General features: G+C 41.8%; 1 protein-coding gene across 6 annotated transcripts in view; it reads left to right on the forward strand.

Annotated features, from left to right (window-relative positions):
• Nucleotides 1-16,878, forward strand: part of FCHO2 (FCH and mu domain containing endocytic adaptor 2) — a 245,273-nt gene that overhangs the window by 49,640 nt on the left and 178,755 nt on the right. For all 6 annotated transcript variants that reach the window (XM_030567793.1, XM_030567794.1, XM_030567796.1 and 3 more), the window contains exons 3-6: nucleotides 585-659; nucleotides 4,030-4,171; nucleotides 4,264-4,416; nucleotides 13,568-13,672. In XM_030567793.1, the coding sequence (XP_030423653.1) occupies nucleotides 585-659; nucleotides 4,030-4,171; nucleotides 4,264-4,416; nucleotides 13,568-13,672 (475 nt within the window). The remainder of the gene's footprint in view (nucleotides 1-584; nucleotides 660-4,029; nucleotides 4,172-4,263; nucleotides 4,417-13,567; nucleotides 13,673-16,878) is intronic.

The following is a 16,878-nucleotide window of genomic DNA, read 5'->3' on the forward strand; positions in this document are numbered from 1 at the left end:
CTACTCTGTAATTCAGAAATTTATAGTACACCTCTACCTTGATATAACGCTGTCCTCGGGAGTCAAAAAATCTTACCGCGTTATAGGTGAAACCGCATTATATCGAACTTGCTTTGTTCCACCGGAGTGCATAGCCCCGCCCCCCCGGAGCGCTGCTTTACCACATTATATTTGAAGTCATGTTGTATTGGGTTGCGTTATATCGGGGTAGAGGAGTCCTTAAACAGCCTTTGACAAATCATCCAGCAGCGTATGGATGCAGAATGGTTCCCCCTTCCCACTTTATTGTGAAGCTCTTGAAACAGTTTGATAAAAGTACCATAAGCTGAGTTTCTTCTGTGTTTGTAAGCACTATTCTGCCACACTATTCACCATCTCTGACTTTTAACACACTGTAATTTGGTGGTGGATTTTATAAGGGTGCACTGAAAACACTGCCTTTGTCATTTTAAAACAATACAAGGTAAGCTGTGTTTCCTTTTCTGTTCCTTTAAAGCATATACCTTCATGGATCCTAATAGCTTTATTGATTTGTGATTTGGATTACTTAACATTAGGAACTTTGTATGTTTTGTTTTTAACAGGGCTGCAATAGAGGAGGCATATTCAAGGTCAATGACAAAGTTAGCCAAATCAGCAAGCAATTACACGCAGCTTGGGTAAGTTAATATGTGTATAAAAGAAAAATTATTAATCTCTGAACATTTATGCAATTAAGATTTCAACCTGAATGTTGCATTAACAGAATTAAAGTTCTAGTAACAGCCTTAACTCTGGCATCTTTTAAAATGCATTGTATTACAATACGGCTTTTAATTACATGATTATGCAGCAGTTATAAAATCCACATGGATATATGAAAAAAGGATTACAGAAAGAGGTGCAGTTTAAATATAAAATGGTTCATAAGTTCATTTACTCATACAATCTTAACTGGAGGAACAATTATGGAGATAGCTGTTGTGGCTCTATAATTAAGGTAGAATTCCATTTTGTACTAAAGCAGGGATTCAAGCTCTTTGTTATGTATGAAAAATACAACAGATCTTCCCCAAAGTTACAGTAGGTACTCTTTGAGTACAGATGGAATTTTCAGAAAATTCAGAGTAAGTTTGTTACTTTCAAATTAAATAAAAAATGCATCCTATAAGAAATGTAGCATCTGTCAGTATTTTCTTTGTCCTGAATTATCTTAGTAACAGAAAAACAGAGTGTCATAAACAGATAGCTAAGGGTTAATGTCTCTTCCACCTGAAGCACCTGACCAGAGGACTAATCAGGAAACTGGATTTTTTCAACTCTGGGTGGAGGGAAGTTTGTGTCTGAGTCTTTGTTGTCTGTCTGCCTGCTTTCTCTGAGCTTTGGAGAAGTAGTTCTGTTTTCTAATCTTCCGTTTCTAAGTGTAAGGACAAAGAGATCAGATAGTAAGTTATATGGTTTCTTTTCTTTGGTATTTGCATGAATATAAGTGCTGGAGTGCTTTGATTTGTATTCTTTTTGAATAAGGCTGTTTATTCAATATTCTTTTAAGCAATTGACCCTGTATTGTGTCACCTTAATACAGAGAGACCATTTGTATGTATTTTTTCTTTCTTTTTATATAAAGCTTTCTTTTAAGACCTGTTGGAGTTTTTCTTTACTTCAGGGAAATTGAGTCTGTACTCACCAGGGAATTGGTGGGAGGAAGAAATCAGGGGAAATCTGTGTGCGTTGGATTTGCTAGCCTGATTTTGCATTCCCTCTGGGTGAATAGGAAAGTACTTTTTGTTTCCAGGACTGGGAACAGAGAGGGGGAGTCACTCTGTGTAGTTTCACAGAGCTTGTGTCTGTGTATCTCTCCAGGAGCACCTGGAGGGGGGAAGGGAAAAAGGATTATTTCCCTTTGTTGTGAGACTCAAGGGATTTGGGTCTTGGGGTCCCCAGGGAAGGTTTTTCAGGGGGACCAGAGTGCCCCAAAACACTCTAATTTTTTGGGTGGTGGCAGCAAGTACCAGGTCCAAGCTGGTAACTAAGCTTGGAGGTTTTCATGCTAACCCCATATTTTGGACGCTAAGGTCCAAATCTGGGACTAAGGTTATGACACAGAGTCTTCAGCCTTTCCGTATAGGTAGAATTCACTGAAATCTTGTGCATAGGCTGTATTTAGGAAAGTAAGTTGAAATTAAATTAATAGTTGTATCTAATTGTTTGGCTAGAGACATGGTCAGATCAATAGCTCAGTTAACTCTTAAGTGGGCCCATTGTGTTGTCAAAGATAACTCAACCAATCACTATCCTTCCTTTTATAGCTAATTTGCTTGCAACAGTTTTGTTGATTGTGGTGAGCTAGTAGTATGCTAAAACTGGACAGAATCACCAATACATTTTGTTTGCTTTGCACTGCAAAGTAACTGTAAATACAGCTTAACTGGGCAATGCTCTCTAGCTTATTTATGCTGCTCTCGTGTGCTAGTGAAACTGTTCTTTAAAATTTAAAAAAAAAAAATTTTGCAATGGTTTATGCTTGATATGACACCATCTTTAAAATATCACATGGCAAGATTCACTGTAGGTGTCATGTTCAGTGTTCAAGAATGACATTTTTAATACAACAGTACTTTTTTAAATTTTAAGATGACGAAAGTTAAGATGGCTTGTTTGAGAGTATATATGAATATATGAGAGTATATATTGATCCTTTCTTCAGAGAGCGGACAGTCAGAAAAGGTAGGATGAACAGGAACAAACAACAAAGACTGCAAATTGTCAGAAATACAGAATGTTAATTTAAATCCCCCCCTGCACTATTACAAGCACTTACTCTGTCCTGGTGCCCCAGCTAACTTGTGCTGATTACCCAAGAGGTTTTCCTTCCTCCTTGCATAAATAGATTCAGCCTCAGTCAGGAGGAAAAACTAAAGTGGGAGGAGAGGGGAAGTGTGGCCATAAATGTCCGAAGACCCTGCTCATAGCTACTTTCCCAGCTCCATGAGGGGAGGGGCTCTCAGCTATGCCCTGAGAGATGGGGGAGGCTGTTGTAGAGGGAAAGAATATTATAATGCATATTTGCAGGGGTACACTAATGGACTTGAACATTAATTCAGAATCTCCTTTTTAGTACTGCAATCCTTAACATGGTGCTACTGTAGTGTTTGTATTTAACTCCTTATTTTCTTAATGACAGATATATTTTTTCAGTTATTTCATCAAACTTTGCCTGCGTTTATTTCAGTCTCTGATCGTCACTGCATCGTTAATACCAACTATGATTTTAAAGATATCTAAAAGAAGAAAAATCTGCCCCAAAACAGGCTTGAGAAATTTCAGTCCAGAAGGTTGTGTTAGAAAGTGTAAGCCACTGAATATAGCATCTTAATCCTAAATGTCATTTTAGCCAAATATGCTAAAACAAGGGTTTTGTTTTGAGCTTTTCAAGTTATCTGATAATGAGATAAGATTTTCCTGTGACTTTCCAAAAATTTTTGCTATAGGCGAAGTCAAGCATGAGGTTTCAGCCAAACATGTAATTTTTCTGCATTATAAGCATCTAAAAGTCTCATCCCATTCTTAGTGAGGTTCTGCTCTGAAAACAGCCAGCCTTGCATGTTCAATCTTCCTCTGAGTCCACATGGGTTTTTTACTTGTAATATCACCAGTATGATTAGTAACATCTGTGCAATTCTATTATTCAGTGGGTTTATGCGAGTATAACAGATTGGAACGTGTATCTTGTACTCAAAATGGACAAGACTGAGTAAGCTTGATTCTGTTCTGTTTTATTTATGTTGACTGCATGGTTAACAGGAGGAAAAAAGCAGTAAACATTTAATTTTGTCTTTGAAGTTAGTAGAGAGGACTTTGAATAGGAAAAGGAATGGATTTGAATAAGAATGTGCTTTTTTATATCATTACTCATAGAGAAGAGTGCACTTTATAAGCATATCATCAGTACCTCAGGGTTCTATTATAAAATTGTAGCTGTTTTTAAAAAGAAAAAAATGGAATTCAACATTAAATAATGTTTCTCCTCCCTGTAACCTTTATTTTTAGGACATTTGCACCAGTTTGGGATGTTTTCAAAATATCAACAGAAAAAGTAGCAAGCTGTCACTTGGAGCTTGTCCGGAAATTACAAGAGCTAATAAAAGAAGTGCAGAAGTATGGAGATGAACAAATCAAAGCTCATAAAAAGGTTACTCACTCTCCATTTTATGTGTTTTCAGTTGCTTGTTACAATTAAAATATTAAACTGGTCATTTTTGACAAGTATGTGATATTTGACAGACTAAAGAAGAAGTTTCAGGAACTTTGGAAGCAGTGCAAAACATTCAGAGTATCATTCAAGCCCTACAGAAATCAAAAGAGAACTACAATACTAAGTGTGTGGAACAAGAACGTTTGAAAAAGGAAGGAGCAACACAAAGAGAAATTGACAAGGTAATTTTGCAAAGTCTTATTTACATGAAATATTTTGTCAAGTTGTTTAGTAATTTATGATGCATTTTGTGAATTGGCTCATTATTATTACTTTAAGAGAAATATTCAACATCAAAAATTGCAATAGATAAGTTTCATCTTTCCCGTTTCATGTGAAACATTGAGTGCCTGTTTGTAACCACTATTTTCTGAATGCCTTGTCTCTTAATTGACCTGTTCACTGTTAAATGTTGTGCAAACTGTGTAGTTTAAACACATTATGCATTTTTATTTTTTTTGCAGGGATTTACTGAAGTTGGGTATAATCTTTTCAGCACCTGCTCCATCCTTTTACACAAGTTGAGATTATGCTTCTGTTTTGCTTAGTTGAATACACTTTTTGCTTTAGAGTCTGATATAAGTTGTTATTTACTATTATCCTAATGCCTGGATAATAATACAATCAGAAAGTTACTGACAGAAGTTAACACTCATTCATTTTTCTTTTAGCTTCATTGTCTAAGATTCCAATGACCTCCTAAGCTATTTTCCTGTTTTTCTTTAACAATTTATTTTTTTCTGTGAGAATGAAATGGGAATGAAAGAGGAGATTTTTCATGTTGGAAAAAACTGGCCTGGCCAAAGATACCATTTATACTGAAATGGCTTGAAGAAGTGTTAAACTGTTTTAGTTCTGTTATGTAGTTATTAGTTTATTGTGAATCCTAGATATTTGGAACAAAGAGAGGTACCTTTCCAGCCAGTAAGAAATTGAATAGTAGATGAGATTGGATAACCTCATCTCTGGAGAACAATGCATACCGGACTGGGGACAAATTTCCCTCTTCTAGGGCCCAAAGTAGAATCCAGTTTACCACAAATATGAAATCTGACAGGGTTTTGTGCTCTCAGTTGGTTCAAAGGAAGACAAATCGTCATATAATCACTCTTGAATTGTGGCATCATACTAGGCCTGTTAACGTTCTAGGACTTAATCAAAGGAAGACGCATAAGGTATGTCTACACTGCGGGATTATTCCGATTTTACAGAAATCGATTTTTGGAAACAGATTGTATAAAGTTGAGTGCACGCGGCCACACTAAGCACATTCATTTGGCGGCGTGCGTCCATGTACCGAGACTGGCGTCGACTTCTGGAGCGTTGCACTGTGGGTAGCTATACCATAGCTATCCTATAGTTCCCGCAGTCTCCCCTGCCTATTGGAATTCTGGGTTGAGATCCCAGTGCCTGATGGGGCCAAAAATTTGTCGCAGGTGGTTATGGGTAAATGTCGTCAGTCAATCCTCCCTCTGTGAAAGCAATGGCAGACAATCATTTCGCGCCCTTTTTCCCTGGATTGCCCGGGCAGACGCCATAGCATGGCAACCATAGAGCCCATTCAGACTTTTTTCACTGTAACCGTATATCTACGGGATACTGCTGACAGACACGATACTGCAGCGCTAGACAGCAGCATCCCCTTGCCTTTTGCAAGTTAGCAAAGACAGTTACCAGCCATACTGTACTGACTGCTGCTTTGCAAGTTGGTAATGACGGTAACCAGTCATACTGTACCGTCTGCTGCTGTGATGGGTGCTCCTGGGCGGCCTCGGTGAGGTCGGTCGGGGGTACCTGGACAAAAATGGGAATGACTCCTCAAGTCATTCTCTTTAAGTTTTGTTTAATGGAGAGTCAGTTCTGCCTAGAATATCAGGAAAACCTACTAAAGAACCAGAGAGGCAAACGACCACTCCGGGTCAGAGCCCCATACATCCTGCAGAAATGATGAGCTGCATGCCATTATAGGGGGTGCCCCTTCAACAACCCCACCCGTTCCCTTCCCTCCTCCTCCCACCTCTTCTGGGCTACCATGGTAGTTATCCCCCCATTTGTGTGATGAAGTAATAAAGTATGCCTGAATTTGAAATAACACTGACTTTATTGCCTCTGCAAGCAGAGATCAAATTGGGGGGGAGGGCGGTTGGCTTACAGCGAAGTAGAGTGAACCACCATTCTTCACTTGCGCAGCCTATAACTGAAAATGGGAATCTGTGATAAGCACTGGGATAGAAGCATAGGCAGGAGTGAATCTCCATTTGTGTGTGGGCCTTTGGTTGACACTGGTAAAATAGAAAATGTCCCAGGATATGTATGTTGGGGAACAGTTCTGAATGGCAGCTTAATTTTTTTAATTGCAGCAAAATGTAGAGGTCTAAGTATCTGATTTTTGAGCCCTGGTAGCAAGGGTAGGTGTAGCTGGGGTAGGCGTGACCAGGTGATGCTGCTGACTGGGAGAGCAGCCTGAGGCAGAAGCCTCCAGCTGGCATGATATTCCAGGCAGGACTGAATCTCCATTACACAAAACTTAAAGAAGAGAATGACCTGGAGTCATTCCCATTTTTGCGAAGGCGCCCTCGACCGACTTCACTGAGGCCAGCCAGGAGCACTCACGGGATGACGATGACGGATATCAGTCATACTGTACCATCTGCCATCTGCAAGGCAAGGCAAGGGGGTGCTGCTGTGTAGCGCTGCAGCACTGCGTCTGCCAGCAGCATCCAGTAGACATACGGTGACATTGAAAAAAAGCAAGAAACTATTTTTTTCCCTTTGCTTTCACAGGGGTGGGGGGCTGATGACATATACCCTGAACCGCCTATGACAATGTTTTTGACCCTTCAGGCTTTGGGAGCTCAGCCCAGAATTCAAATGGTTTTCAGAGAGTGCAGGAACTGTGAGATAGCTACAGTCATCAGTCGCCCCTCCCACTGTGAACGTCCATTTGATTCTTTGGCTTTCTGGTACGCTTGTCTCAGCTCCTTAAGTTTCATGCAGCACTGTGTTGAGTCCCTGTTGTGGCCTCTGTCCATCATGGCCTGGGAGATTTTTTCAAATGATTTGACATTTCGTCTTTTGGAACAGAGTGCTGATAGAACAGATTCATCTCCCCATACAGTTATCAGATTCAGTATCTCTCGTACAGTCCATGCTGGAGCTCTTTTTTGATTCTGAGACTTCATGGTCACCTGTGCTGATCAGCGCTCCACTCTGGGCAAACAGGAAATGAAACTCAGAATTTCGCGGGGCTTTTCCTGTCTACCTGGCCAGTGCCTCAGAGTTCAGATTCCTGTTTAGAGTGGTCACAATGGTGCACTGTGGGATAGCTCCCGGAGGCCAAAACCATCAAATTGGGGCCCCACTAACCCTTATTTGAAATGGTAATATCGATTTCAGTGCTACTCCACTCATCGGAGAGGAGTACAGGTATCGATATCAAGAGCCCTTTATATCGAAGTAAAGGGCTTCATTGTGCGGACAGGTGCAGGGTTAGTTCGGTTTAACACTGTTAAATTCGATATAAACTCGTAATGTAGATCAGGCCATACTCAGAATCTCGCGACACAGCAGTAATGCCAAAGTGACAACAGGAGACATAGAGTGTATCTATATTGCAAAGAAAATCCTGCAGCACCGAGTCTCAGAGTCCAGTTCAATTGGCTCGGGCTGTGGGGCTAAAAATAAGAGTATAGATGTTCCCGTTTGGGCTAGAGCCCAGGCTCCAAGACCCTCCTCCCCTTTCTAGGTTGCAGAGCACATGGTCAATCCAGAGCAGGAACATCTACACTGATATGTTTAGACCTGCAGTCCAAGCCCCACAAGCCAGAGTGAATTGACCCGTGGTCTTACACTCAGTGCTGCAGGCTTTTCATTGCAGTGTAGACATACCCTAAGCTTGTTGAGGGAAGGTCCACTTTCATGTTCTCATGGGCAGAGGTGATCCTCCTCTCAGTAAAATATCTCCACATGCCTCCCACTTAACTGCACAGTGGACTGGTTCAGTAGATCAGAAGTGCTCCCAGCTGTGGGGTTGCTAATGTTGGAAGTTTTTTGGCAGAAAGAGAAACCTGGGCATGGATCTAATCTCGATTTAAAAACAAAAAAAAAGTGTCAGTTGATTGTGTACCTGCTGCAGAGGAAGGAAAAATCTACTGACTTTGCAAAGGATGGGTTTGCCATTCCATGGAGTATTCCTTAGTTTGTTTTCCCTTCCATTTTCCTCAGAACAATCAAGAGGTAGTCTGCAATCCCCAGACTAATTCTTATTGCTCCAAAATGATCAAGGAATTTTTGATACATGGATCTCTTAATCCTATCCCAAGAGAACAAGGTCTCTCTTCTTCTGTCCCACCACCTTTTTTGGTAGACACCAGCATCCGGATCTAGAAACCCAAAGTCTCTTGGCCCTGGTCTGTGACAAGACACCATAACTCCTTAGGAGTACCTCAAACAGGGTATCCTTGACAGTATTTTATTCATGCAAAAAGAGTACCTCCTTTGCCTATCATTTGGTGCGGACATTTTCTCTTGCCTGGAGCAGGCCAAATGATCTCTACTTGATGGACTACATTTACAAGGGACTAGCCCCCAGTTCTAAAGAAGCCCAAATGTTGGGATTTAGCATCCTAAAAAAGTCGTCGGATTGGGGGACAGTGAGATCCTTCTATCTATTTTGTTTCTTGAAAGTTGTGCTATTTCTCTACCTCCTTTCAGATCCCCTGTTTTAACTCTGGAGTGTTAACCTTGTTCTACAGTGATTATGTGAATCCCTGTCTGACTATTTTTGAGGTCCTTCACTTATTGGCCTATAGTTTTCTCACCTTCGGTGTGGCTGACTATCCCCTTGGTTCAGCAAATAGGATTGCTGGCTGTCCTCTCACCTTAATTTTCACCTACAACAAAATTGTCCTTTGAGTTTGTCCTGGTTCACGTGAAAAGACAAAATGACTTTAGACTAAAGACTTGGACATCTCCTTTCCTAGCTTCTGCCTCAGCCTAGGAGGAAAAGCCATAGTTTACCTAGATAGACTGAACTGTGCAGGAGGGCCAGTTTAGTTGACACACTCATCAAAGGCTTGATGAAAGGACTTAAAAGGTATATTATAGCAGAATAGGTCAGATCCAGTGTCCAGGAGGGTTACATGTCTCTGGAAATGTCTTGTACACTTAGAATCAGAACACTAAAGCCGTGTAATGTCCAATTTGTGAGTGGAGAAAGTTGAAGTATGGGTTGATGATTCATGCAAAGGCCCTCATTTGGCACACTCTCCAAATCTTCACTGAACACTAGTGACTGACTTTCAGGCATTGGCTGAACATACAGCTGCATGAAACAGTGCTCCCATTAGGAGCTACCAGTTCTGTCTGTATTATGTTCTCTTTGATTCCATTTTACTCAAAACACTTCGGAGACATGTTATCAAAGGTTGTACCAGTCAACTCTGGATAGAGTGGTCTCTGACCACCTTAGGAGGACAGAATATATCTTTATATCACAAACATAGGGAAACAGTTCTTATCAGAAGACAAGAAATGTGCACCTCTGTGGTGCAGTGGTGGGTGTCTACTGAGAGTTCATCATACAATCAAACATTGAACAGATATTGTACTGAGGCATCTGAAAGGAAAGTGTCCAAAAAATCTTATTACCAAATTGAGTAACCTTAAGCAACTATCTGACACTAAAATCTTAGTACTTGCTTGTGTTATGGTTTCATCTTGCTCCCTGTTATGTTAGCACAAAATCTTGAACTGCTCCGTTTGTAATGACTTTACAATATTTTTTTGACTGACAGCCAAGTTTTTAGTTACAGTAAATCGACCAAATGGAGTCACAACAATTGCTTATTGCGTGTGTTTGTGTACACATGCAAACATCCTGCTTGTGGAACTCTAAAGATGTTGTTTGATTATTTGCTATTCACTTGTTCAATAATTTTCCTCGGTAAGTTTCACAAAGTAGTTAAGTTTTCCCTCTTCAAAGCACAAGTTGCTCTTCCTGTGCTTAGTTCATACATAGTTATGAGATAAAGAACCTTGATTTTTGTCTGTATTATAGAGCATAGATGCAGCGTTTAGACTACTGTTTCAAGTTTAAACCATTTTTTAAATTTAATAAAATAAGTCTTAGCTTAAAAGTCTCATAGCTTGACATTTCCTTGCTTTTTAAGATTTGAATTGGAGAGATTTCACACTTAACCTTAATTTTTTAAACCAAGTGTTTGTTTATGAAATATTGTGAGTTTTTAATACTGCAGATACAGAAGAGTATTTGGAAAGTGGAGGGCAGGAATGTCCCCTTCCTCTGTTTCCCTATGGTTTGTGGAGATAGAAAGGCATGGGAATAATGGGTCAAGGGATTAATTGTATATCAGGAATGGGAAGGGGCCAGGGCTAGGGTTACCAACCGTCCAGGATTGTCCTGGGGTTTCAGGAGTTAAAGGTTAATCTTAATTAAAGATTGTCATGTGATGAAACCTCTAGAAATATGTCCAACCAAAATTGGCAACCGTAAGCGGCGCTGGTGCATCCCATCTCTACCCTCTTTAATTCCAGTACAGTCGTTTCTGCTATGCAAAACCAGCCGTGATTCCTCGGAGTGGAGAAATTTCTATCTATGCTGCAGAGTTTTGGCAAAGGCTCGAAATCCTCAGCACTCTTAGGGTACATCTACACAGCAAAAAAAAAAAGGCCCATGTAACGAGTCTCGGAACTAAAGCCTGGGTTCATGCAGCAGTGCTAAAAAGGGCTATGAACCTGTTTGGACTAGGGCTGGAGCCTGGACTGTGAAACCCTCTCCCTTCACTGGGTTTCAGAGCCTGGGCACCAGCCTGAGTCAAAATGTGTGCAGCACAAGCCTGAGTGAGTTGACTGGGTGCACTGAGACTTGCAGCCATGACTTGATTGATTGATTTTGCTGTGCAGGCATACCCTTGGTTTCTTTTCCTTTGGAGCCCTGGCTGCTACTTCCCCTGATTGAACTGAGGTTCACAGAGACTATGCTCCTCAGTTTTCAGTTTTGTTTTCTAATCAGCACACAGAATGTAACCATTCTTTTCTTGAGGACAGTCTGGCTTTAATTCTTTTGGTAATGATGACATTTTTTACAGGGATAGCGTTATTTCATATTTCAAGTCTTTAGTGAAATAGTTGCCATCTTTACAGAGGACGTATTAGTTTCAGTGGGTTGCATCAGTCTGATTGAGAGTTGTGGGGAATAGTGGTTCTTTTGTGTAAGAGCCAGTTGCGATTATAACAGAGATAATACACAACAGTAATTAACTTTGTATATCTAACATGGTGGGTTGTAATTAAGGATTCAACTCTAGTTCTCTGAGTTCTAAATGTACAGAAAGTTTAAGGAGAAATCACCTGTTTTTTTTTTAACAAAAGGCTGCAAAAAAGCTGACACACTTAGGAAAAAACATTAAGTTCTGTTTTTAACTAATTCTAGCTCAAAACTGATAAGAGTACAAAGCCTTCAGAAAATTCAGTCTTCACTTACGGATTATATGCCGTAAATTTTGAGAAGCATTCTTTGTACTAAAAGGGTCAAATCCCTACTTTACATTAAAAACTGAACCCAATTTAATACCGAGGCACTGCCATACCAATATATTTTAAGAGTATTAATGCCTACAAAAAGGAAAAAAAAATCTTGTAATTTCAAATAATGAAATTATTTTAGATTTGAAGTTCAGAATGGACCATTGTGATCATCTAGTCTGGCTTCCTGTATAATGTAGGCTGCAGGACTTCCCTAAATTAATTCCTATTTGAACTAGAGCAGGGGAGGGCAAACTATGGCCCATGGGCTGGATCCAACCCATTAGGGCTTTCAGTCCAGCCCACGGGATTGCCAGCTGCATGGCACAGCAGGGCTAAGGCAGGCTCCTTGCTTGCCCTGACCCTGCACCGCTCCTGTAAGCAGCTGGCACTATGTCCCTGTAGCCCCTTGCGGGGGGAAGGGCTCTGTGCACTGCCCTTGCCTACAGGCACCACACCCCGCAGCTCCCATTGGCCAGGAACGGGGAACTGCGCCCAATGGGCGCTTCAGGGGTGGTACCCACAGGCAAGGGCAGCACATGGCAGAGCCACCTGCCCCACCCCACCCCCAGGAGCACTGCCAGACATGCTGGCACTTCCAGGAGCGGCATGGGGCCAGGGCAGGCAGGGAGCTTGCCTTAGCCTCGCTGTGCACTGCTGTCACTCCCGAGCCATTTGAGGTAAGCAGTGCTGGGCCGGAGCTCATGCCCTGAACCCCTCCTGCACCCCAACCCCCTGCCCTGAGTCCCATGCCACACTCCGCACCCCTCCTGCACCCTAACCCCTTGCCTTGAGCTCCTTCCTGCACACTGCACCCCCTCCCACACCCCGTACTCCCTCTTGCACCCCAACCACCTGCCCCAGCCCTATATACATGGCTCTGCATACAATTTCCCCACCCAGATTTGACCCTTGGGCCAAAATATTTGCCCATCCTTGAACTAGAGCGTGTCTTTTTTAGACAGACATTCAATCTTGGTTTTAAAATTTCCAGTGACACAGAATCCAGCACAATTTTGAATCCCCTTTCTGCACTTTCTGTTTTCTTTATTTTTCCCTTTTCGAAAACCAGATTCTCCCATTTTTTTTGCCTCTTAAGTCTTCCAACAGTTTTTTAAAATGTTGTTTGAAACTGTTACATCTTATTTGCTCTGTATTCTGATCCTGCATTTTTCCTGCGCCTTTTCCTTATTCTTCAGGTAAACATTTATTTGTGATGTCTAAAATTAGCTAATCAGTTACTCCTTAGCAATGTACAAAATTCTTACAATACTTTAACAAAAAATGTATGGATTAGCTAGTGCCGATAGGGGAATCTAATAAGGCCTATAGTATATACTTTCTTTCCTCTTTTTCCATCCCCAGAATAGTCGATATCCAGAAACATGTATTCTGCTACCTTTTCTCCCTGCTGGCTCTGCTACTCACCACTTTCTAGTTAACTACAAGTCTGACATGAAAAGTAGATATTTTTACCTTTTATGACATTTCCCCAAGACCAGGTGCACCCTGAAATGTGGCACTTCCAATGATGTATTTCATGTACAGTATGGGGTTTGTATAAAAATATGATCGTTTATTGTAAGTGCCTAAATTACCATTCAGTGGAATCTTAATAAACACATTTTACTATCTTTTGCCTCATGTCCTGTTGGACATTTTGGTATAAGTCATCCCCATCTTCATCTTTTCAGTAATGATAAATATAAATTGCCTTAGTCATTGAAATAAAGTCATTGAAAAATATAATTGTATTCTAATAGTTTTTGTGTAATCTGTTCTTTACAGGCATCAATAAAATCAAAGAAAGCTACGGACACCTATAAACTCTATGTAGAAAAGTATGCTGCAGCTAAATCTGACTTTGAAAAGAAAATGACGGAAACTGCACAGGTAAGTGCTGGATTATTTGCATTCAGTCAAGTTTGATTTTAGATGGCCCCAAAGGGACAAAGAATTTGAAGAGCAATACATTATAGAATCATTGTGAAGTAGGTCTGTTTGAAGTTAATGAGAGTTGCATATTTTTAAAAGTAATTTGGGCGACACAAGATAAATTTAGGATGATTGTTCTGTTTTCACCCGTGAGATTCCTGAATTGACAAGTGTAGACATGGGTGTTCTAGGATTTTTGAAGATGAGTATTGGGAAGAGAAAGTGATCTTTTGTGGGGAAAGGTAGATGTGTTTGCATGTTCTTGTGGGAAAGCAGGTGATTGCTATAGCTGGGATTTTGATCCAGAAGGAAGTTCTTGCATTAGAGTTCAAAAGGCAAGATGTAGTAGGGCAAGACTTAGGGTTCAGGAGGGAAAGACTTATGAAGAATAGTCTAGACTCTTTATCTTCTTGCTAGAAGGAATGAGAGCACTGTAGTGCGTTAAAGATTTGTTGGGGTTAGGTGGGAGGATGATAGGCCATAAATAGGAATTCTGCAGGGATGTAGCAGTTAGGTAAAGGGGAGAAGGGACTGAGCAACAATCTTGGTTTTTGACTCCCCAAAATCAGTACATGCTTCCTCCTTTTTTTCTGTTTTAAATTTAAGTGAACAGTTGTTCCTTTTTGATAGTGTTGTTTTTAAGTGTTTTCCATTACAGAAAAATATATAGGGCAATAATGCAAAGTAGTAGAGTGAGAAGAATGACTGTCCACCCTAACAATTTCTTTGAGGTTTACTTGCTAGGATGAATGCATAGCTAAAAATAATATTGTAGTATTTTATTTGTCAAACACTTGCTTCCTGAGTTCTCCTACAACAATGCAGTTCCCTTCTCTCAAGTTTTATAAAATGTCAAATCTGATTGGAGAAAATTCACTTATGAAAGAATGTCCTGGTTGGGTCATTCTAGTTGTTACTGGTGGTTCTGAAATTGAAAGTTCCTTATAAGTAGAGAGTAAGTGAAATAATTGCAGATGCTCTATTTTCCCCTACTGACAGGAAAGCACTATAATCACTTATCTAGACTAGTGTTGAAAAACTCAAGGATGGAAAGTTAATTATTAAATTTCTTGCTCTTGAGTATGAAGACTTATTTGCTAATATAATTGAATCAGAAGTTCTTCTTCGGTGATGGTCTCTTTTATAGTCCACTGAGGGTTATGGGCCATGTGCCTAGAGCCAGAGCTTTTCAATTTAGTAGTGTCCGTTGGTCCGCGCATGTGCCCTTGTATAGTCTCGTGGTTTTGCCCGAGGCAATAAAGGGCAGGGTGGACTGACCGCATCTTCAGTTGGTTCCCACTGCCACATGGTCTGAGTCAGAGCTTCTGCTGTTCTCTCATCCTTGGTGACACACTTTCCAAACTTTCCAGAAAAAACGACTGGAATCATCATGAGGAGGAAATCCTGGTTACATTCCTCAGGCTTTCCTAGAGAGTACAGAGCACCGTTTCATGTATTGGCTATCCCGCTTCTACCATGCTTGGTCCCAGATAACATCAGACCACTGGGCTCTTCACACTGGAGAGTGGGATATTCTCTCCAATTATGTTCCTCCCCTCCCTCCTAGCCCCCTTCCCTGTCCTGCTTCAGGGACGCTGCTCACGAGCAACTCCTTATCCAGGAGGTGCCCATGCTTCTCATTGTAGGAGCAGTGGAGGAGGTTCCTCAGGAGCTAAGGGGCACAGGATTCTATTCCCAATATTTCCCAATTCCCAAAGCTAAGGGGGAGGTCTCAGACCCATTCTAGATCTGTGAGGACTCACCAAGTTCATGGAAAAATTGAAGTACCACATGGTCTCCCTGAGTGCTATTATCCCTTCTCTGGATCCAGGAGACTATTATGCTGCTCTCAACCTGAAAGACGGGTACTTTCTCATATCTATGCAGCCTGCAGACAGATGATTCCTCCAGTTTGTGGTCTACCACAACCATTATCCGTTCACAATCCTCCCCTTCATCCTGTCGACAACCCCCCAAGTGTTCACCAAGTGCATGTTGGTCATAGCAGCCTTCCTCTGATGGAGGCAGATGCAGCTGTATCCCTACCTCGATGGCTGGCTGCTCAAGAAGGTGTTCCAGGGAATAGGTGGAGTCTCAAGTCTGTTTGGTCAGATCCACCTTTGAGAGGCTGGGTCTCCTTCTCAATGTGAACAAGTCAACTTTGTTACTGACTCAAAGAATGGAATTCAGTGGTGAGGTGTTGGACTCAGCCCAGGCCAGAGCGTTCCTACCAGAGGCCTGCTTTCAAGCAATGGCAGACATCGTACAAGGCATCAGGCCATACCCAACCACTACAGCAAGGGTATGCCTGAGTCTCCTTGGCCACATGGCAGCATGCACGTACGTAGTCCAGCATGCCAGAATGAGGCTCAGACTCCTCCAAGCGTGGCTTGTGTTGGTCTACCATCCAGGGTGTGACGGCCTGGACCCTGTGGTCACTATTCCACCTTAAGTCTCTTTGATGGTGGCTCGACCCTCATTCAGTATGTGAGGGAGTCCCATTCAACAGCCCTCAGCCCTCCTTGTCCCTGGTAACAGACATGTCTGCGCTAGGATGGGGTGCGCACCTGGGAGACATCCAGACGCAAGGCCTTTGGTCTCAGGATGAGCTCTCTCTCCATATCTATATCAAGGAGCTGAGGGCCATCCAACTAGTGTGACAAACCGTTCAGGCCCAGTTGCACGGACAGTGCATGACAGTTGTGATGGACAACACCACTGCCGTGTTTTATATCAACAAGCAGAGTGAAGCTCGTTCTTCTCCCCAATATCGGGAAGCCCTCCGGTTATGGGAGTTCTGAATAGTCCACTTCATTTACCTGGAAGAGTCCTGTCTCCTAGGAGCACAGAACGAGTTAGTGGACTACCTCAGCAGATCCTTCTGCAACCGCGAGTTGTCCATCCATCCGGATAGCATACACAACATATTCCAGTGGTGGGGACCCCCCCAGATTGAGCTGATCGCCACACAAAGCAACAAAGTGCCTGCAATTCTGTTCTTTCCAAAAACACAGCCTGGGCTCACTTGTGGATGCGTTCCTCCTCCCCTAGACAGGACATCTGCTGTACATGTTCCTGCCATTCCCACTCATACACAAGGTCCTGCTCAAGACCAGCAGGGACAGGTGGTGATACTGGTGGTAATGGTGTGGTCTCTCCTACAC

This window comes from Gopherus evgoodei, chromosome 6, assembly GCF_007399415.2.
Source record: "Gopherus evgoodei ecotype Sinaloan lineage chromosome 6, rGopEvg1_v1.p, whole genome shotgun sequence".
NCBI classification, from domain to species: Eukaryota; Metazoa; Chordata; order Testudines; family Testudinidae; genus Gopherus; species Gopherus evgoodei.